Raw genomic sequence first — 22788 nt, 5'->3', positions numbered from 1 at the left:
TGACCTCACTGGTGGTGACAAGTGTCCCTGAAAGCCAGACAGGACCGAGGAGGGATTTATGTCCTCAGATAGAGCTGCAGACAGAGACTGGAGGCTCATTATCAAAGCCAAAAAACAGTATCTGTGTGATTGTTTCAACATGGACCTCTCCAGTAAGCCAGGATATTTGTCTGATGTTGCAGGTTTGTGTTAATTATTCTGGTATGCAGTTATTCTATGGGCACAGTATTAGTATTTTGTGGCTCTGCTGATGGCGCTGCTGCTCGACAGGTCCACTACTTTGGTCAAGGCTGAATTATCGCGATAGATTGCTTTACAAATCTGTCCAGACATGCACGGTCCATAGATCATTTATCCTACTGATGAAGCTCTGACCTTTTGTCTAGTGCCACGCACTATTGGCTTTTAGCGACCTGTGGGTGAAGATGTATAGACATTTCCCCTCAGGATGAATTTCTGCCAATATTAAAATTTGTATTTAGTGCCTAATAGTAAATAATAGTAAAATTAGAAAGTTACTCATGCATGGTTGTTACCATTGTTAGCATGAGTGTGTAAGCATGTGGGAATACCTGAAACTCAAAACATTACAGAGTTGTATGAATTTAAATCAGGGGGGGGGGGGGAAACATCATGGTTAAATTTGTCACCTGTCATTTGCCTTTTTAGGAGCAGCCACAACTCAGTGCCTGTGGAGCAGCTCGATGATAAGAACAGTACCTTAATGCATAATATGTGCACGCTTTGTTGTATCCAGGAGGAAATGCCTGCAGTGGTCGGCAATGCTAGATCAGATACCTCAGGGACACTGACCGAGAAATCAGTCCATGCAGGAACACAGTAAATCAAGATAATAAGACTTGTCTCCACAGTTCAGAAACCTTTTGTGGTACAGTGGGGGGCCACAGCTCTACATGTTTGATGTATTTCAGCAAGTGAATACTGAGCTCATACTCTCTCAGAGCTATCTCAGTAAATATAAAGCAGATTCATATACATTTATGTCTATAAATAAGTTATGCAAATGAGAGTGCATGCCTGCTATTTATCCAAACTCAAGGAGCAGCCACGGGCTTTATGATTTATTAGAAAATCTGTCAGAGGGTGAATAAGCACCCACACGAATGGACACTATAAGTCTTGCTGCAGATGAAAGGTAACCTATTTAATTGTCTTTCAAGGACAGTGGCTTTATAGCTGAGGCACAGGCAGACTGTCATAGCAATCACTACCAGCTGTTTCTTTTCTTTTTTTTTTTGTACTGTTCCAAAACGCTTTCAGTGGGGACATTTATTAATGATGATGGGACACCCCAGGCACTTTCCAAAACCAAAGGGAAGTGCACACGGGGAAAAATCAAAGAAGATCTAAGAGCTACTGCCTGACAGCACAAACTGGCTGTTTGTCAAGGGAAATCAGAGTCTGAGTGCTGAAATGGAAACCCCTGCAAAAAGAGCTGTATTTCCTTGTTTTTATTATTGCATAATAGAAACATTACATTCGTTTCTGACCCCTAAATGATTTGAGAAACTTTATCATGAGCTGCCTAAATGATCACACTAAATTGTACGCAGTTAGAGAGAGAGAGAGGCCGAACTCCACAGAGACACATGCACCTTGCAGGATACCATAAATTATCCAAGGCCCTGCGTCTGATTGGCTGAGCAAGCAATCTCAGCTGGATGGGCTGAGATCGTGTTGCCAAGGCAACAGTGGGGAACCTCCCTGTCCCGGCCCTGTTTTTTTTCTGTGCATGACTGTCTACTGTATCTTTGGAGTTTATCTGGGAAGCACCTTAATCATTGGAATGATTTTTTTTTGGAACATACATAGAGCTTTTCTTCTGATTAAAAATGGTTGCAGGTTTAGCGACTGTTCCACTTTAGTCTGCCCCATGAACTGTACAGTCTGCAAACTGTCTACAGTGGAAAATTACATCTTACCATTAAGGGCAATGAAAAAACAAGGTTCTTTAATGAACTTGAAGAATCAATAATGTACAATGGCTTTTACTCCAATAGAAAATTAACATATTAAAACTTTTTTTTACCGCTATATACAGTTATAAGACTTAATTTTAATAGTTGTTTGACCCAACACGACCGTCACAGAGAAACTGCAGAAGAACTCTACTAAGGACACGGGTCCTTGGTTATGTAATGCTGTGTGGGTCAACGGGTACACTGACTAGTGGCAGGATTTGGTGCTTACTGCAGCCTTCTATACTGAAGTGATGAGTGACTGCATAAATAAAATAATAGGCCCACATTCTCATCATCATTTCTCGTCAGTGACTGTTTTTGTGACTCTGAGCAAATCAAGATCAGATACGTTCAAAAGAAAAATGTGCAACATTATTGTTATTTTCATATATTTAATCTTTGTTTAGCCAGTATACACTCTTTTACATTTCAAGAATGTAAAATTACTGACCCTTTGAAAGAAAAAAGAAAGAAAAAAGACTGTTGTCTATAAGCCAACGTGAGAGCTTTGTTCTTCCATGCAGTTTAGCTCTACAGTCGGTTGGAAAATATATTTAATTTTAAAATTAGAGACCGGTAACAAATCAGATGGAAGGCTTTATGAGCATTCACAGGGACTTCTTTGTGTAATGGAGCTTCCTTTCCGTCTTTGTTGAGCTTTAATATTGCAGTAATGCAAAATTTGAACACTGCAGCAGCTTTTGTTGGAACAAGGTAACAATTTAAAAATTCAGTGAATTTAATGTAATGTAAATATTAAGCCTAAAACTAAATATAAAACAATTAATGAGCAGGAGGGTATAGAAATTAATTTCTGCCAACGTTTTGATTAAAAATAACAATACAACAATGAAATTATAATTATTATGATGCCGATTATTCTACTAATTGTTGTTTTTGTCATATTAATTTATTGTTTAAATTTCTATTATTTTTACTTTTGTATACAATCGTTGGGCAGAACCATAGACTGTCTGCAAAACCAGGCAGAAGTCATCAGACATGTTGTTCAATACAACAGCACCACCCGCAGGTTAAAATAAGTAGACGTTTTGGCTGCTGTGCGATTAATAAATCGCTTGTAATATTTCTGGGTAAAAAAAAAAAAAACGTGTGGCACAAAAACAATAACATAACGTCTTGTCGCTGAGCATAAAAAAATATCATCAAGTGAATTATGTGGACTTGAAAATGAATGACAGGGCAGCGCCATATTGGATGATACCAACTGACAAGCGAGTGGTACCGAACTTAAACAACTAGCTAGATATAGTGTGCAGTTCAACTCAAATTAATTTAATCAAAACTGCTGTAATGTAATTTTAAATTAAACATATGAGTGTTCTGTGAGATAAATTGTGTTTTTTAAACTTTGTTATATGTCAACTGACATCCCCCTTAGTTTGTTTTGCAATGGTACAGGCAGTGGGCAACATGGCGCTGGGGAGTCTTGGTAAATGTTGTCGGTCGTTGCTTTATAAGCCCTCTAAAGTGTTTTGTGGTGTTTTAAAGCCAGGCTGGATTGAAAGCTGCGTCGGAGGTAAGGACAACAAAACTCGGCAACGTGTGTCGCTTTTGATAAAATAAAAAGTGACTCCTAAAACGTGCATGGTTGACAGACAGAGACAAGCTAGCATCTTGTAAATATTCCACACGTGAACATAAGTAACCTTCGCACGCTGTCTGTAACAACAGTCAACATGAGTGTGTTGTGCTGATAAGCCAACCACAAACTGCCTGATAATGAGCTTCACTGGTGGAGTTTGTAACACCTTTAGCCAAGATCTTTGAAAATTTGATGTATATAGCTCAGTAGCTAACCACCCAGGCATCCAGGTCAGATTATAAGGGACTCTGTGGTTTTTTTTTGTCCATTCGTGTTTGGTGACTTCTTAGTAATAGATGAAATATTCCTTATTGTAACTGCACTGCATTTTTTTCTCTGCAGCTAAAAGGCATCTGTTGTCAGAAGATGTTATCAAACTGCAAGACTTCCAGCAGAGGAAACTGGCTGTGGCTCACCTTGTCACTGGATCGAAAGGTGGAGTAGTTGTAATCACTGGCACAAAACTGCAGTTTCATGTCTTAAAAGCTTATGCATTTATTTATTTTTTCTTTAATTAATTTTACAGGAAATTATATTGAGCAAATCAGGCATAAGCTACAAAAGAAGGAGCTGATTATGCGAGATGAGCTGAAACTACTCCTTCATCTGTGCCAGACACCAGATGATATGCTGGTAGCCAGAGATGCTGTCTACAGGTACAAAAAAATTACAACAACAAATTACAACACTGTACTAGTCGACTATATAAAAAAAGTCCATTACACGTGTAACAAATAACTATCCACTGTGAATATTTATTACTCTGTGTTGTTTGAAAGGTCTAGTCTTGTTGTTTATACTCTTGTTTTGGTGAAGGGAGTTCCCCAGGACTCTACTTTGGGGCCTCTGTTTTTTCATTATATATTCATGACATTTGTGGCCAGATCTTAGTCTGCAGATCTTAATTTGCAATGTGACTTATTTCAGTATACTTTAATAGACTCAAACTGCTTTTAAATGTAAACAAAACTAAGGCAATGTTATTTGCACCGTGTATTGTTAAGTTTTGTTCTGTCTTCATAGTTTTCAGTTTTTTGATACACATTTGGCAGAGCAAAAGCATCACATTGTGACCCACCACACATGTCAAATGTCTGAATTGTTAATAGCTGATCCTTTCATTTCTCCTCACAAGGTATCACACAGAGAACTGTAACATGTTGTATGGAGACTTCAAGTTTGGTCCTCTTTTTATGAGACTGTGCTATGAACTGGGTATGGAGGACCTGGCTGCTGCAACAGTTTCAGATAAGGTCAATATTACATTAACCAAAGTACAAACAACGAAGCAGCAGGTACTTTTCTCTGAATTGACTAATGACATGTAATAATTCTCTTGTATGAACAGAGTTTGAAGGGATTTTTCAACGACACAACCTCCTTTAACATTGCTATAGACATGTTATTCATAAAAGGCTCCTATGAAAGTAAGTCACCATTTGGCCCTCCTTTTTTTTGTTCTTTTCCTACAGTTGTCATCATTGGTGTGTTATATTTCCAAACTTTCACTATTTGCAGGTGCTTTAGAGATACTGAGAATCATGAGGAACCAAGGTCTAAAATTCAACAAAGACACATTGACACTGGTGGCTGCTACATGCTATAAGCTGGTAATACTTTACTTATTTAATCCACCATCTTTATTCAACATTGCAGGCCCAAGACCTATATTTATGTGTGGAGTTCTGTGAGCTGATGTCCCGTTTAATTTTGGTCAGAACACAGCAGAGTCCTACAGGATCTGCACTGCTCTAATTGAAGAAGAACAAGCCAAAGGGAACTTCATCCCCAGACACGCTTACTGTTTTGCTGTCGCATTAGCACTTCAAAGGGTAAGTTATATGTTTACTTCAATGTCTGTTCCTATCATGCATGAAGGAAGATGTGAAAAATGTCATGGTTTTTTTCTTGTTTTTTTGTTCCAGAATGACATCCGAAAGGCACACACATTGTATTCACAAATTATGAACACCGACAGCAGACTATGCCAAAACTTGAAGGTAAAGCTGCAGAATGTAAATGTAGTATACTATATTTCTTGCAGTTGTTGTTCCATGATAACATTTGTTTTTTGTTTTGTTTTTTTCCACTGTGTGTCAGGTTTTAAAACTGATAATGTCAGGAAAAACGATGGACGCCATTACCATCCTATCAGCAGCCCTGTTGCCTAACAGCCCTCCTTTTGTGAAAAAGCTTGCATTTTCACAGGAGGTGGTGAGTGAAACACAGATGTTACTTCTACTTCTAAAAAAATCTATATATGCATATACATTGTGATTCTTTTTATTACTGATTTTTAGATGAATTTGTTTTTTTTTTTTATGGAATTTAATGAAATTTTTTTGCATCATGTGGATTTTGCCACAGCCCTGCCTCTCTAGGAGACTAGCGGGACGTAATGTGTCTATTCACTCCAGTGGAAGAAGTGAACATGAGCATAGATCGACCTTTTCATTTGCTTTATACCTTATGAACCCTAAAGTGTAATTTTTCAGACAGATGCATAGGGAGAACATTTACATTGTTCAAGACTTGTCTCTTGAGAGATCTGGCAACCCCGATAGCTCTTCCAAAAAGAAAAGAATAATTCTGCCTAAACAATATTAAATGTTCTTCCATTTTTCCACAAAACAAATTTTAGATTTGTGTTTTCATCTCCGGCTCACTTCTTGTCCACTTGTACACGCCTTGCTCTGTAAATATCTAATGTAAGCAAAAGACAACTCTGACTTTAGACTTAGGTACCAATTTACACCATTTGCTTAGTTTAATGTGTCATAATTGTGATAAAGCATTTTTGGTATCCTTTACTGAAATAATTGACCAGAATTACTTTGAGGAAATGTCACTCAAATTAGATAATAGTTAACTCTGCATCCTCTTTTGACCTGTTTCAGGTGGATTTGCTCCTTTTGCGGAGTGAGGGCAGACCACACATGATGCAAGCACAGCAAATAGTGACTCAACTTGAACACGCTGGTCAGGTGACTTGGCGGACCATGGACGACATGCTGTGCCACACCCCCACCGGGAAGAGGAAAACAGTGCAAATAGACGAGAGGAAGACCAGCCGGAGGACTCTGAAGCCTCTGACCTCTAATTTGCTGTCAGAATGAGGTCAAAGTCGCTCATTTAAGCACCCACAATAACCGATAGTATTGATCTTGCATCTGCAAAAATGTAAAATGAAAATATAAATTTAAATAAGTTTATTTTTCTACTACAACACTAACATTTGTGAGAGACCTCACCATCAATAGAATAACAAATACATGCATTCATTCTGGTCACAAAATCAACTTTACATGCTCTTAGACGGATTTGTCTTTTAATAAAGTTACTGAACTACACAGTTTAGAAAATGTTGTTACCGGCAAACCTCATCCCTATTAGTTTCCAGTTATCCATCTATCCTTAAACACAGACACAGAAACCCTCTGCAGACGGGACTTTGGCCCCACGTGTTGCCTGTACCTCAACAGAAAGCTGCAAAGAGAACATTACAGAAGTAACACCGTCATAAATGGGTTTAAAGTTTTAATGTCATGAGGGATTTGGGAGGAATGTGAATATGTACGTGTGTGTGAACGATTAAAAATTAATCGGATATTTAAAAAGAAAATCTTTTTTTTTTTTTCTTTTCTTCATATGCTTTTTTTATGCTTACTCTCTTGACTTGGTATTTCGCACAATCTTCAATATACAGTTTTGAAAGTGTATGGGTTGTAATGTAGTCTAGCTTTCCACTCACAGGTAGTCAGCACCTCTCTTGTGTAAGGACTTGTTAATCTGAGTCACAGTGAGACAAGATTTATTTCTAAAAAAATCTATATAATCTATATAATGTTAATAGTCTCTGTCATACATTGTAAAAAATATTTATTTTGTTATTTTATCCAGGTAATTAAAGAATTCTGGATTGGTTCTAAGAAAACATTAAAATTAAAGCTATATGTGGGGACAAATTGATTTATGATTGAATGTGCAAATACAGTATTTATGGTTACTTAAACAAAAGCCTTGTGACTGGAATCATAATGTGGACCTGAGGACACACCTGAAAAGTATTTTAATATTAAAATATTAAAAGCTATGGGCCTTATATTTGTGATGAGCACACATGTGTTGTAAAATGTTATTTAATCAAATCAGCTGATTGGAACGCTCCCCGCATGTAAACAAAGCATGACGCACATCAAGTCCCTCCCACAATGCACCGCTTGCGTCGTCTCAGGAATCACGGACGGGAATAGCAGTTATGCTAATTTAAACCAAACCAAAACGGATATATTCGTTTTAAATCAGTAAAACGACAACAGGGGAATAGTTTTTGTTCACTTTTATAAGACTATTAGAAAGTTGAGGACATATGCAGCGGTGATACCCGCTCCTAGTGGCAGCCGTTGGCGGTGCTCTTTAGCATCAAGCTAGCCGCTTAGCTGGCACTGACTGACTGGGGTGAGCTGTGTGAAAAGCCGCTGGTAACATCAGGCAGCTGGCCGCAACACGGGCGGACAAAGGAAAGGAAACGGGCTTCGAAAGTTTAAATTACATATGCTAATTCTGAAAGTGACTCCGGCCTCGTAGTAAGTTAGTTAGCGGTTGTTGTTTCTTTTTTAACTTAATTTATATATTGTCGAGCGGTGTCGGGCTAACGTTTGTTAAATATTGGCTTTCGGTAGCTTTAGCAAACGTAGCTAGAAAAACACAATGAGCACCGAAGAGAGCGCAGCGCCTACTAAAACCGCCCCGGAGGATGATGGCATGACATGGTGGTACAGATGGCTCTGCAAAATAGCTGGGGTTTTGGGAGGAATATGTAAGTAATCGGAAAAAAGTTAATTTGTTTTAATTCACAAGTACATAGTAAATGATTTGCCCATAGCTACGTGTGTAATGTTACTGTTTAGTGTCATTTTCTGTGACAGGTGAATTTATTGTCACCATACTTGACACTGTTTATTGTGTGAGTCCCTTTGTTTTGTTTTTTATATAAGGTTCAGATGAGAAGCAGAATTGAAAAGGTATCAGATTAGTTAAATAAAACACGTTTTTGATTGTGTATTTACCGCACTTCAGTTGCTCTGCCACTAAACAAAAGCCTTGTCACAGCTCATTGTCCCCATCACTGCAGCAGCAGCAGCAGCAGCCACCGCTGGGCACCGCCTGTTTGTGTGGTTTGCTCATTTTCATAACAACCTATTATTCTTAAGTTAATGCTGTGACGAGGGCACACATAACCTGGTATGTGCAACCAGGAGTTTAAAGCGAGGCACAAGTGATTGTCACTGCTGGATTTGCAGTTTTCCAGCAGCATTGCAGCCCTCCTCCTTCCTCTCCCTCCCTCCGTCCGTCCGTCTGTCTCTCCTTCACAGTGACACCAGAGTCACAGTGACTGTATCACATTAACCACTGCATATTCAATGGGTGCTGTATTATTAAGGAGGGTGGATGGTCTGAAGGAGTGGAATGTGTGTGCGTGTGGGCTCATCTGGCCCCGGCAGTTCACGTTGACACAAAGCATATTTATCCTCTCTTCTCACCCTGGAGTTCATGCTTGAAACTGTTGTGTTGACTCAATAACAAAAGCTCATACTTGTATCAAAGGTCGAAGAGTATTGTCATTTATTGTCATTTCAACCATATATATAGCAGGTGCGGTACATACTGAGATGAGAGGGCAGAACCTTTAATTGAGTAAAAGTGCTGATATCACATTGTAAATGGGATAATTTTGTACTATCAGGAGTTTTTAAAGTATTTAAAGTTAAAGTAGTAAATACAGGTGCATTGTAAGCAGAATTTCACTGTTGTAGTCAAATGTATGGTGTTAATTTTTACCAGTTTGTGCATGGCTGCATCTGTTAGTAATTTTTATTGCCGCTTTACCTGCTGATTATTTTCCTAATGAAGTAAATGATGGTAAAAATTCAGAAAAGACTGAGAAATAACCATCACAAATGCACTTATAGTGTCTAATCAACCATCAAAACCTTCAAATTATATTAATAACGATAAGGAAAAGCAGTTTTGGCATTTGAGAAGCTGGAACCGTGTAAAGTCTTGACGACGAGGGAAAGTAAATTCTCAACTTCTGTCTTCTTACTAATAGTTGTTGTGTAATAGTTGTGGCAAGAAGTGGCGCAAGAAGAAAAATTAAAATGCATGTTCCGGTAATTTGAAGTAGCACAGTCGAGTTTAAGTGCTCTGTTTTGTTGCTGCTTACCACTTGATGTCGTGTAAATGTTTTAGCACATTTCTGCTGAATATGAAAGCGTGTTTCTCCTCTTAAGTATCACATAATTGTACATAATGAGCTTTGTTGTTGTCATATTTTGTTCTCAGCTGTGAAAACATACGCACTATTTTAGGTATTTACTGGGGAAACTGAATATTTGTTTGTTTCTACAGTGAGTCCTTCCCTTGTTTGAATCGTTGGTTTGAGAAATGTGGGGACATATTTTACCTTTACTGAAAAAATCAAGAAAATAAATGGAAGTTTAATCATTAAGAAACACAATATGCACCTAACGCACTTAAATGGAATGCAGCCAACATTAATCTTGCACATCTCAGTTTGTATATTTATTTAAATGTTTATGCTGGATGGAGGCCTCACACAAACAGTTAACCCCAAAAATTGACTTATCACCTGTGCGTCTGTACTCACCCTTTGTGGGTATGGTTGATTTCATTTTGTTAGTGTGAACAAAACTGATATTATATGTATTTTTTTGGTCTATGATTGACATTGTTAATTGATGATTTCAGGCCTTTCTAGACAGCCTTTCCTTTCTGATTAACCCTGAGCTTGTGTGAGTGCGGTATACTTGCGTTGTGTATTTCTGAGAGTGAGCATGTAGCAGGTCCCATGGGCCCTGTGAGCAACACTCCCCACATCACGTAGACATGAAACCTTCAAAACAGATCACAGGCGTGGCAGAGGATGAAAAGAGACGTTATACAAAAAAACACCCAGAATTACCATTAAATTAAATTATCATACATGAAAAGTGTAAATCGCTTTGATTTTGACACGGTTTTAATTAGTGATTCAAATCTGATATGGGTAATTAATCTTCAGGACGAGCGTGTTTTGTAATAGCTCTTCTATCTGCATCGCTGCTCCAGATTCAAGCTGTTTGTCTGGAGCTTTTTCAGATGTTTCCAGACTGCTTAGCTCTACTTATCTGCCAGCTCATCAGGTACATGAGTGAAAACAAATGCATTCTAATATAACAGTCCTTCTCTAAATCTTAGCTTCGTGGCGGTTATTATAATCAATATTTGTTTGAAATAGCTGAGAGAGCTGATTCAGCTGTGGAATTTAAAAGTGTTGTACCAGCGTTGTACCGGCACATGTTCCCATTATTTTGGCAACTTGTAATAATGTAAAAGATGGAAAACTAGCACTGCAGATATGCACATATGATTGGGAATTAACACCTTTCTGATGCTGTTTCACCATAAACATAATGTTACGAAGGTGGGATGTGCAGGACTTTTATATTGGAATGCATTAGTTTGTCACTATTGTACCTAATGTTTTGGCAAGTGGGTGTTTTAGGCAACCTGTACTGTGCTGTTCACAAGATAATTTTGTCATCTTTCTTCTCCTGTTGTGTATCTTACATACATATTACAAAAGCTAATATTGATGCCTAACACTTATCTGTATAATATCATGTTCTGCTTTGTCCAAATCCTGCAGCCTGTGCCATCTTAGGAGTGTGGAACTGTGTTACTGTGAACCCTTTAAACATTGCCGCAGGCGTATGGATGGTGTAAGTCTCCAACACAAACACAATTTCCTATGACGTAGCATGTCTTAATTAGCTCATTTATATTCCACAAGCCTAGACATGCGCATATGATGACTTACTTAACACCACATGAAAGTCACAAACTCAATCTTTGAGACCCTCTGGAGGCATTCAGTACTGGTGTCCCATTAACCTTAATAAATGCATCTTGTGCATATGTATTGTATTTGTATAAATAATGGGAAGTAGTCTCATATAGCCAGGTAGCCACCATACCTGCTGCTCAGGTGTTGCTGGTGTGGAGAACATCTTGACTATGTTTTTGAGGATTTAAAGTATATTTAAGCCGTCCATGGTCTGTTTTCTGGTTTTACCACTGTGAAAATGTCCTTGGAATCTATATGACAGCATAAAGGTTATTTTCCACCCAGTTACTGTGTTTAGATTCCTGTGTATGAGATGGAAGTAGATACACAATCATTTACCGCTGCGTTTGTGTCCTTTCCTCCGCTCTCAAGGTTGAACGCCTGCGTGCTGTTCCTCTGTGAAGTCCCGTTCTGTTGCCAGTTCATAGAGTTCGCTAATGCAGTAGCAGCCCGTGCAGATAAACTCCGACCCTGGCAGAAAGCCTTCTTCTATTGTGGGTAAGAATAACCGTGCATTGTGCGTCGTTCAAATCACTGGAAGCTGTGCTTGACTACATAAAAAGCTACCGAACATACTTTCGCCAAAGTGGTTCTTTTGTATACATTGTACGTATTATGATTTACCGACTCTTTGCCTCTTGTTTGCCGTCAACATATTTTCAGGATGGCTCTGTTTCCGGTGGTCCTGAGTTTCTCCATTACAACCTTGTTCGGAAACGCCATCGCCTTTGCCACAGGAGTTCTGTACGGCCTGGCGTCTTTAGGCAAAAAGTAAGTTGTCCTGCTAATGATCAGCAAAGTTCAGAAACATGTGCACACTACAGACTGTATAACTGATCTCTTGATGTCTCACTCACACCAAAATTAAAACAGGCTCCCGCATTAAATGCCGCATTATAATCAGTTAACATGATTATTTTTACTTTATGCTCTGTTAAATTCTAACAGTCCTAATGAAGCTCTTTATTCATGTAAATTAACTTCTGACAGAGTGCGTTGTGTATTAACCCTGCACTTAAACACTCTTATCCTCTCCTGTCATTCCTGCTGCTACTTCTTCTTTGTTTCCTCCCACCCACCCACCTCTCCCCGGGCATAACCTTTTTATTACCATCCTTCTCTCCCATTCCTGTCTTCCTTTTCTTTTCCTGCAGGGGAGATGCAGTGACTTACGCCCGACTGCAGCATCAGAAACAGGGGGATGAAGAGAAGATGACGGGAACCACAGAGTGAGGCGTCTGCCTTTCCGCCCTCCTCTTCCTCTCAATTTTTCCGGTTCTTACACTTGAATTTTTCTCCCTGTTCTCCATCCTTCCTACCTCTCCCTCCATGCTCCTTTCATCGTTTCTGACACTGCGTAACATTGGTACTGAGTTTATTTGTTTACTTTACCTTCGACAGTTTTCCTGTCTTGATTTAATAGCATTCAAACCAAGTGATTATTCCTGAGCCCGCTATTTGGTAATAGGAGTTATTAATGTGACACCTTACTTTGAATGTTTTTAGTTCTTCTTATGGGTTTTGTGTGTGTCTGTTCCTTCCTCATTGCTGCTCTAAACTCCTTTTTCTTTTGACTTAAATCTATTTAGCCCAAAAGCCTTTCAGGAAAGCGGAAATTAATGTGATTGTAAAATGTACATAATTGACTTCAGTCTGACTCTGAGGCTGTGATTCAGAGTTGTGTGACAGAGGGAGTGCAGATGATACTTGGACCTTTCTGTGTGTTGGCTTCATATCCCGCATGACTTAAATAGCCATGCAACAAGAGCGTCTGGAAGTAGAAAATGCCAGCAACACCCAGATAATTATAATACTCCTTAGAAAGTATGAGGCAAATAGAGCCCGGGCTTGACTCTGTGTGTCGGATCATTTACTCTAGAATAGGTTCAGTTGTTTTCATTGAATGTCGACTAGTGTTGGGACAAACTTGTGAAAACTAGCCCTAAAGAAGTTCTATTTTCTCACATGATTGGGAGTCTTAACTGTTTGAACTCATCAGACGTGTTTGATGAATTAACAGGCCTGTGTGTGTTTGTTGTGGTTTTTCAAACTTGTGTATTTTATCTAAAGAAGCTTTTTAAATTGGCCATGACAGCTACACCAAGTGTTTTCTTAACTTATGCAGAGCATGAGTATCAAAATGTTTTGTTTTGTTTTTTCCAGTGAATTACTTTGTGTGGATTTCTGAACTCTGTTGAAGTGTCTGGGATTTAGGACGGCGGATTTAGCATTGCGGTATCATGCCCGCTGTACACACACGACTCTGAACTGTAGCCTGAGTGCATTTGTAAGGATATTTCTAACACCTGGGAATGTATCTGGTATACCCAAAGATAAAGACCTTTCATCTTAATTTATGTTTTGTTCTCTTCTATGCTCAATTGAAGCATTCCTGCACTAAACCTTGGGTAGCTTTGGTGCACGGCTCAGCTTGTTTACATATGGTAAAGAACGAACAGTAGCCAAGATGTGGCATTGCGGTACGTTATAATGAGAACTGGAATGTGCTCTCATTTGTAAAACTCTTTTTCTTTCTTTTAGAGTCTTATTACTTGATATCTGCCTAATGTTCCGTGTTTATTATGAGTCTTTACTATAACGCTCTACCAAAACCCACAATTTAATGAGGGGAAGTGTCTTGATTCAGGGACTAATTGGTCGGTATCCCACACAATCACCAGAGCCAAGGGTTCACCTTTGTCATTCAAATGAGGCATGCAGCGGTCAGTAATGCACCATTTGTGTCGTTTTGTTGCGTTGCCTCTGTTTTGTCATCGGTAAGGAGGACGCTTTCGGACTAATTTGCTTACCTCCTGCAGCTGTTACTACCTATGCGTCTATAACTAGCTGCTTCACACCTTACCACCAGCTCTCAGGTACCATACTTAACCATGCACAGCATATAGTGTCATAGTAGTTCATGCATACATACGTGGTAGCTAGCATAAGCATGAAATTAACATCTGAGCCAATGGAAAAGCGTCTCTGAAGCATTTAAAACGTGCACAACCAGCGTCCACAAGTGTTCCAACACTGCATCCACACCACTGATATGCCACAGTTTAACACTACAGATTTAACACGCCGCCATCCACCTACTACCCCCTTTTCATTTTACTACTGCCGTCACATCCATCCAAAAATCATGAACTGATTATTATTATTTAGTTTTGTCCTGCAGGAGTTGAGTGTGTGTTTTTGCTTTAAGGGATGTGTGTTTAATGATGTGTTGTGATGTGAATCCTGATCCTAATTCTGAATTAGTGGATTAAACAAACTTGCTACTATCACAATGGTGTTGGCGTCTTCTGTATAGTTGAATAAATACACAGATTTTCAAATACATGTATGACCTCAAACTAGTTGATGTTGCACATGCTGCTTGTATTTTTTGAGTGGATCTTAAATGATGTTTTAAACATTGTGATATGAGAACTGATTTAACCTGTTTTAGATAGGTTATCCGTCTTGCAGTGCTCCATAACTACACATAATTATTAGATCTTTCTTTCATAGACTAAATCCTTCTGATTTGCATTCAACCTAATCCAACCCGCTGCGTTTGAAATGCTGGGTAGGCTACTTCAGAGGTAGCCCGTTTTCAGTAGTGAGCTTTTAATATTTTTTTTTCTTCTCTTTGTTAATGAAACGGTGTTTGTGACATGAATGGCACTTGAAACCGGACCCGTGTTTACACGCGCTGAATTGCTGTTGGAGCGACTAACCACAAGGTTTTAAATAAGACATTTGAAATGTTTCTTTTCCAACATGAACTATTGATGTCACGCATATAGGACAGAACATCTTAGAGCTTTGTACTTCAGAGCGTCGTGAATCTTTTGTGCTTTTATTAATGATCAAAGAGGAGCATCTTTCAGGGGAAGACCTCACGATGAGTCGGTGTCACATCGCACGGATCCTAAATCTCCCAGGCTTGCCATTTTTCACGTTTTGTTTGTATAGTTTATGTGATGATTGTTTTTAGATGTTCTCTGATGCTCATTCCTTTAGAGATTAAAAGTGAAATCAGTCTATCTGACGTACCGGCAACATTTTTTTTTTGTCTTCCCACCTTTTCCCTGTGGTACATTGTGACATTAAACAGACACCTAGCTAAATTGCTGTGGAAATAATCTTCTGTCTTTTTGCGGCATTTAGACAGTCAGATTTACTTTATATTACTTTATATATATTGATCAGGCATAACATTATGACCACTGACAGGACAGGAAAAGTGAATAACATTGACCATCGTGTGACAATTCACTGTTCTGCTGGGAAACATTTGGACCTGGCATTCATTCATGTGGATGTTACTTAGACATGTAGCCCCCACCTAGACCAGACCAGACCAGGCACCCCCACCCCATAGCAACGACACTCCTTGATGGCAGCAGCCATCCCCAGCAGGATGCAGCCTGACACAGACACTTTAGGAACAACTAAAGAAAAAACATGAAGAACAGGACAATGTGTTGACCTGGCCTCCAAACTCACTGGATCCCAAACTGATCATGTATCTGTGGGATGTACTGGAATAAGTCTGATCCACTAACCCCACGGGACACCATCAGAAGGCCCTTGTACCAACAATATTAATCAGGTGGTCATAATATCAGACCTGATCGGTGTATTATGCTTATTTAATGTAGTGCACATACTGTTATGTTGTAAACTTCATTACTCGTCCTTTTTTGGTGTTTTTCTGATCAGATTTGGCCGAACGTAGCTCTGTATCTGTCGCTCTCTGTAAACAGACTTATTATATATTAACTTTCCAAACTGACGAAGCATATGACGATGCTTCACTGCAGGCCTGCACCCAGCACCTGTTATTTTTCAGTACTCCTGTCTCTTCACACCTCAAAGAACAGTGTGATTATTATAAAACGTCTCCAGATGTTTTCCGAGCAACAGCCGAACTCTATGAATCACCGCAGCCTGGTCGGTTCTTCTTTGAGGTTTTGGGCTAAATTGCAGATGATGAGATGACGATGAGGAGCCAAATGGATTTCACTGCGCTAGAGATAAATGTGACGCTGAAACACCGAGATGGGGAATCTCTTGTTAAGCTCTGCTAACAGACAGCCAGGCACGTTACCATGACTGTCTGACACCATTAGTCACAAATGAGGAGTGAAAGCGGCTAGATCACCATAGATACTAACTTTACAGAGCATCATTACCATCTTCTTGAAACTCTGCACTTAATGGACTGAAAAATGTACATAACGATTGAAAAATATTGTAAGTGCAAAACGTGCATAATTTTAAACAGCTCATATCTTTCTAATCATGGTTGACACACTGAACTTAAAAGTTCAGGAATCAGGAGCCCCTGCTGGTTGCCTGGCAACTGCTCTTGAAGTCATATAGAATGGAGCAATTAGAAACAGCCGGCTGATTAATTATTTCACAAGTTTGTACAGGTTAAAAGGTTGAAACACGACTTTATAAATGACGAATGAAGGGAAGCTTTTGTAAAGGTTTAGCTTGTTGTTTCTGGTGTGTCCCAAGCAAGATAACAAACTGAATCTAACCTGCTGCCTGCAAACTTCCAAGTCTGCCACACAGAGGCGTATCGATCTTCTCTTATAACCATCCATCAGAAAGCCAAGAAGCATCCTTGGCAAAATATTCAACAATTTCCTGTTCTGTTGAGCGCAAACTGAATCCGGGGGAAGTCTAGGTCTTCACAGAACTCCCTCAGGCCTTGTAATTCACTTCCATAAGATTTGCTGCAACTGGATGGAAGTCGTGTTAACACTGCACGGTTCCTTTAACATTCTGCTCGTCTTTGAAACCTTTGAAAACCACATCCTGCAGGTTGCACTCATAATTCTCTGATTATTCCATGTGGACAGCTTGGATAGACTGTTTCTCTTCACGCAAGCCAAACACATTAGATACACCACGGTGAGAGGCATTAGGTTGACCTCAGGTGTAGGACGTTGATAGGTCAAAGGAGCGCTTAATTAATCAAGTTAATAATAATAACCACCCATCAGCCTTTAATTAAAACTGCATTAGGTGAGCATTATCACTCCCTCGTGTTGGCTGGAGGCATTTTTCTCTCACTTATAAAGCCTATTAGTTTTAATAAATCACCCTTTGAGCGCAGATTAGTGGGACTTCATTGCGGCGCTTGTCGGCCGCGTTCACACATTAATATGCTCGTTTAATTTCAAGTGGTTGGTCCACACAAGTGAATCTGCTGCATCTGAAGTGAGAGGTCAACGATTTACGACCTTTACTGTGGATTTAATATTAAAAGACATCTGGAAACGAGGCAAGATAGATTCAATAACTTGTGGTAAGTAACCGACAGAGGGCGCTGTGGTGCTATTTTAGTGACATGCCTTTAAGAATTTGACTCAGTGTCTGTTCTGCTACTTGTTCAAAGGCAGGACACCCTTCATTAATAATGCTTTTGAAAGTCAGCCTGTGATGTTCCACTTGCAGGTTTATTATTGGTTTGTGCACACATATAAATCTGATATTGCAGAGCAACTTAATGAAGCTGAAAGAAATAATTTAGCCTACATTAGACCACGAATAATTCGTTTTTAATTATGAAAAGACGCATTTAAATCTTTCTGCAAGATAGACAGTAGTGCAAGATAATTTACTGAAATAAATGCAGTACTTTAAAATGCATTAAACCCTGCATTCAAAGTGGCAAAAGGTGTTATGTCATTCATATTTTGGTGGACCTTAATCCATGCATAGTTTATGCATTTAATCATATTCTGGGAAAAAAAATAAAGTAACTGCAAAGGCGTGCAGTAAAGTAAAATGTTTTTAAATAGTCAAACTGTGTGCACTTAAACGCATCACTTGCCTGGATCCACGTGCAGAGATATTTCAATTTTGACATTTGAAATGTTTATTAGCTGCTATTTCCTTGTTTATTTTTTTGTGGTTTAATTTCTGCTGAAATGTGTCCCCTTCAGTAACTCCACCTTGAGTTCCCAGGATTCAGTGTATCACATTTTCATATCCTGAGGGCAGGACTAACTTGTTTGCCTGGCTTTCCTCCCAGCTCCGGGGTTGCGTCATGTTTGGGAACTTCGCTCCAATGAGGGACTCGCTTTGTGCTTTGTGGAGGGAGAGAGGGAGAGAGACGGCTGCGGCGTTTCCACCAACAGGACGGGATCCAAAATACCCACATCACCTGCGGAGACGAGGCTGGATTTTCCCCCTGTGGCTTCGGAAACAAACACCCTCCTCCGGGGTTATAGGAGAAGCGCGCTGCGTGTGGAAAGGAAAGAGATCCTGAAGTGTCTCTAGGTGGTTGTGTCTCGGGAAATAAAAAAAAAAAAAAAAAAAAGGAGCGCGCAGTTTTGTCCTTCTTGAGGACAGGACCTTTGAAGCAACAACAATGGGCTGCGTCTGCACCGGGAACTCACTCTTGGAGCCGCGCTGTGCGAACACATGGGGACTGTAGCGTCTCCAACGCAGGCGGAATTTGTCAGTTTTGTTGTTAAACAGTGTTTTCTGCGCCGGGAGGTTATCGGTCGGAGCCCGCGATGCCCGTGAGGAACAGGTACAACCTGGTGGACGATGTGGCGGACTCTAGGCTGCCGCTGCACAACGAGGAGGCTTATCAGCATGGGATTTGCTTCCAAGCAAAGGTGAAATCAAATTCTTCCTTCTTATTTCTGACCCTGTGTAACCATCCAGGCTTTAGAGTTGTTCTTCTTGGAGTGGCAGGTGCACTGGAGCCCTGCAGCCGGGATCATGAAGTTTGAACACATGGCAGCTTGAACACATGTGGTTTATCAGTGCAAGGATGTCGTTTTAGAATTTTATTTGCAGTTGCTTTAAACGCATGAACATACAATTGACACAAACTCATAAAATCCAACGCTCGTAAGTGATCTGAGTGTATTTTCTGGTGTTTCAGAGTCATTGAATTATTCACCTTTCAGGGAAGCGGCCAGCTCAGTTTTTAGGAAGGCTTTTTATAGATGGTAATGGTTGCTTTAATTTATTGATAGAATTGCAGATTATTTTACAGATTTAAAAAAAAAATCACAATTTTCCACATCTAAGAGTGGAAAATAAACTGCTGTAAGATTAACAGAGGGTCCAGAAGAGCTTCAGTTTTCAGCCATATGAAACTGAAAATAAAACACTTCCCAGATTTTAGAAACAGGAATAGTTGATAAAGTCAGTACTTTACATTTGTTTGTGTAGATTTTCACTTGTGGAAGAAAGGGTTAAAAACGAGGGAGTGTCACCAGGTCAAGGTTCAGTCTCTGGATCCGTTGTCTTATTGGGCCTGCTTATGAAGATGCATGCTCGCCTCAGTTTGCCCCACTTCCTCCATTTCTTTATTTCAATGGAATATTGTCGGCACAAGCTTTAGTTTTAAATCTGTAGCGCAGTCTAGTTAATGGAGAGGCAGTCTTAATTAAAATAAAAACACAGCACAGAGGAGCACGTCTTTTCACGTATATTCTGCGAATTGTACAAATAAATGCACAGCGAGATGCTGAATAAGTGCAAATAAATGAACACAAAGCAAAAAAAGTAAAATGATCTGAGTAAACAATGAAGTTGCAGATTTCACTCTCAAAAAATGTATTGTAATGAAAATGATGGTAGCATCAGATGCAACACTGTCCCTTGAGCCCCTTACTTACACATCTGCAAATTCAAATATATGCAAGCCACATTAATAAGGCATAGCTTTGTCCTCTACACATTTTATCCCAAATAGACATGCACTAGCTGCCATGCTGCAGTACAAATATTAGGTTAGCTGTGAAATACCTTTCACAGCTGCACTTTTTTGCATTTATAAAAGTCAAATACAGTTTCATAGTTTCATCATATGCTTCCCCGGAGGCCCCTGGACTTGGCCTTGGGAGCCGCTGTTTATTTAGTGGTGCTGAAGTCGAATAAGCTGCACAGTTCTATAAAAGTATGATTCATAATATCGCAGAGTTTGTCATGAAATATTAAGCCGTTGCAATATCTGACTCTGACTCTTGTTGTTGTTGTTGTGCATGTTTGTTTACGACAGTACGTGGGGAGCCTCGACGTGCCCAGGCCCAACAGCCGGATGGAGATCGTGGCGGCCATGAGGAGAATTCGGGTAAATGATGAAAACATTTTGTCATGTTTAGGACCTGAAGCGCTGCGGCGATTGGCTCCGGGATGGGGGACAGAGAGTACCTTTACAACAACAACAACAGAGTATCTGCACACAAAATACAAGGGGTGGGCTGCTGTCAGATGACATTTGTACTGAGGATGTAGTGACGCATGCACTGGCTGGACAGCAGAGCATGACTTCTGACGTGGGAAAGCGGGCGCAGGGATGAATTTTGGAGAAGTAATAAGAGCGAGGCGGATTGTGTGGCTTTCATTGGTTTCTGTCTTTGCCCTTTCTAAATTTAGGGGTCACAGTTTATATATATATATATATATGTGTGTGTGTGTGTGTGTGTGCACGGTGATTCATTCCTTTGATTAAAGTCAGTCTCTGGCTTATTATTATTGCATCGTGTTGAGCTGCAAAAGATTTGTTTACTTTCAGCCTTCTATTTCCTTTCCTTGCATTCCCCATTCACAGTATTATATCATGTTCTGCCCCCCCCCCCCCCCATAAAGCTGTATCACTGTTACTATGAGTATCATGTAATCATTGTTCCCTCTCCTCATCCCAGAAGGGCTGTGGTTTCCTTCAGTAGCTCACACAGGGTGTCGAAACAGACGGCCGGGGCGGTTCTGTAATCTAAGTGTGACTCACTGGACTAGCTCGGTTCAGACACGTCAAAGGCTCTTAACTCAGGCGAAGACTGAATATATCCAAGAAAGAAATGTGAGGTTCATAACTTGCTTAAAAGCCTCTAAAAAATGCATTTGTTCTTAAGCAAAACATGCACATTTCTTTCGCCATTTAGAGGAATCCTCCCGCGTTCTTTTTTTTTAAGATTGTTTTGGCACCTGTAGTGTAAAATATTGGGTTTGTAGGTGACTGCTGTGTTCGCTTTGAGCGTTTAAAATTAGCAGAACCCCGGCGTTTGAAAGAGACGAAACCCATTCACAAAAGTAGGTCTACGGAGCAGAGACAAAGCCAAACTGTTTTCCGAGCCAGTGTGTCAGCGTGAATGGGCTGAGTGTGCAAGACGGGGGTCTCTTATTTCCTGCGTTTACCGGACTGGTGAATCAATGAGGCTGTAAAGTGAACATGATCATCAAGGTGATACGCCGCAGGCTGAGGCAGGACATAAAACAGGAGCATGTACGGGGAGGCGTTTGATTAGTGCAAGAAAACAGATTATTTCTTGCAAAATAAACCAAAAAAAACCTGTTGATTTTACATCAAAGTGAGATCATTAGATTTGCCATCATCTATTTATGATGTTCCTATTTAAAAATGCACATAATGCATCATTCCGGCTTATTTATGCCTGCGTCAACTCACATGAGGGCTTGTGTATATTAACTTCCCTCCAGATCCAAAGAAAGCCTTGAATCAATAATGAATGAGTGAGTGTATAGAATGTATTTGTCTTTCAATAGATGATGAATAAAGCACAATGCTGCTTTCGGTCCTTCGGTTCGGAAAAAAATACAACCTCTGATTTATTCATTCGCCATGTGTGTTTAAAGTAATCTCCTCTGACAGAGGCGAGATGTTTCTATATATAGCCCGAAGATATTACACTGACCGGTGGATGACTTTGGCTTAGTTTCTCAACTGTCATCTTTTGCAGTTGGAGCTTTAAAGCTAGAGCGTACGAGTTTTGCTAAACAGCGGCCACTGTGGGCACAATTGGGAACTGCACGATAATTGCGGAACTGAATATCAGTTGTAGCGGTACATCCCGGGGATTTTGACACTCATGTCCGCCGTGGATTGACCGCAAGTCAAGCAAAGTAGTCACTGAGCCCAGGAACAAAAATGATTTCTTCTTTTAATAATTCCCATTTGCCATTTTGGTTTTTGTACAGATTATACTAATGCTGCCTTCAAATAGGGTCATGTTTATGAGATTAGTTCATGTGATTGATCCCCTCTTGTGATATTCCCATCTTTGCAACTGGAAATCCGAGTTCACGAAATGTGACTTGTTTACTAATTGTTTTCAGAAATGGTGTTTTCTTCGTCATTATATGATATGTGTAACCTTTATGCTAACCTTCTGTTGTATTTATGCTAATCCTTATACTAACCTTCTTTCTTCTTAATTCTAAGCTTTATGCTAATGTAATCTGCTGGTTTTATGCTAATGTTTATGCTAAACCTCTGTTGGCTTTATCTTAAGGTAGCTTTA

The 22788-nt window shown here is 39.7% G+C and overlaps 3 protein-coding genes across 4 annotated transcripts in view; all 3 read left to right on the top strand.

Moving 5' to 3' along the window:
- The first annotated feature begins 3362 nt into the window (after positions 1-3362).
- On the top strand, positions 3363-7292 carry ptcd2 (pentatricopeptide repeat domain 2). Its single transcript, XM_084571802.1, has 10 exons — positions 3363-3522; positions 3931-4023; positions 4115-4244; positions 4724-4841; positions 4937-5015; positions 5107-5198; positions 5307-5420; positions 5514-5588; positions 5689-5802; positions 6486-7292. Exons 1-10 carry the CDS (start codon positions 3396-3398, stop codon positions 6702-6704), a joined length of 1161 nt encoding a protein of 386 aa, XP_084427928.1. The 5' UTR covers positions 3363-3395; the 3' UTR covers positions 6705-7292.
- A 269-nt stretch (positions 7293-7561) lies between these two features.
- cacfd1 (calcium channel flower domain containing 1) lies at positions 7562-15850 on the top strand. 2 transcript variants are annotated; one of them, XM_084572325.1, is made up of 6 exons: positions 7562-8174; positions 8271-8407; positions 11300-11372; positions 11870-11995; positions 12161-12268; positions 12652-15850. In XM_084572325.1, the coding sequence occupies exons 2-6, from the start codon at positions 8299-8301 to the stop codon at positions 12728-12730; spliced, it is 495 nt and encodes a 164-aa protein (XP_084428451.1). In that variant the 5' UTR covers positions 7562-8174; positions 8271-8298; the 3' UTR covers positions 12731-15850. The 2 variants fall into 2 exon arrangements, with proteins under 2 accessions (XP_084428451.1, XP_084428450.1); XM_084572324.1 differs by having other exon boundaries at positions 7562-8407.
- A 2694-nt stretch (positions 15851-18544) lies between these two features.
- Positions 18545-22788, top strand: part of LOC311508235 (carboxyl-terminal PDZ ligand of neuronal nitric oxide synthase protein) — a 53890-nt gene continuing 49646 nt past the window's right edge. Inside the window, exons 1-2 of the mRNA XM_084572932.1 lie at positions 18545-19131; positions 20529-20600. Coding sequence (XP_084429058.1) covers positions 19027-19131; positions 20529-20600 — 177 coding nt within the window. The 5' untranslated portion in view covers positions 18545-19026. The remainder of the gene's footprint in view (positions 19132-20528; positions 20601-22788) is intronic.

Source organism: Chelon labrosus (assembly GCF_963514085.1).
Source record: "Chelon labrosus genome assembly, chromosome: 22".
NCBI lineage: Eukaryota > Metazoa > Chordata > Actinopteri > Mugiliformes > Mugilidae > Chelon > Chelon labrosus.
Note: the sequence above shows the minus strand (reverse complement) of the source record. Positions and strands in the feature narration are given on the sequence as shown.

What these genes read in the sequence shown, in the direction of transcription:
- ptcd2 (XM_084571802.1), top strand. Translation starts at nt 3,396, where the DNA reads ATGGTACAGGCAGTGGGCAACATGGCGCTGGGGAGTCTTGGTAAATGT. An exon ending in GCCAGAGATGCTGTCTACAG is followed by an intron (nt 4,245 to 4,723) that starts GTACAAAAAAAT and finishes TCTCCTCACAAG; the next exon opens with GTATCACACAGAGAACTGTA. An exon ending in CATAAAAGGCTCCTATGAAA is followed by an intron (nt 5,016 to 5,106) that starts GTAAGTCACCAT and finishes CACTATTTGCAG; the next exon opens with GTGCTTTAGAGATACTGAGA.
- cacfd1 (XM_084572325.1), top strand. Translation starts at nt 8,299, where the DNA reads ATGAGCACCGAAGAGAGCGCAGCGCCTACTAAAACCGCCCCGGAGGAT. An exon ending in TGGGGTTTTGGGAGGAATAT is followed by an intron (nt 8,408 to 11,299) that starts GTAAGTAATCGG and finishes CAAATCCTGCAG; the next exon opens with CCTGTGCCATCTTAGGAGTG. An exon ending in GCCGCAGGCGTATGGATGGT is followed by an intron (nt 11,373 to 11,869) that starts GTAAGTCTCCAA and finishes TCCGCTCTCAAG; the next exon opens with GTTGAACGCCTGCGTGCTGT.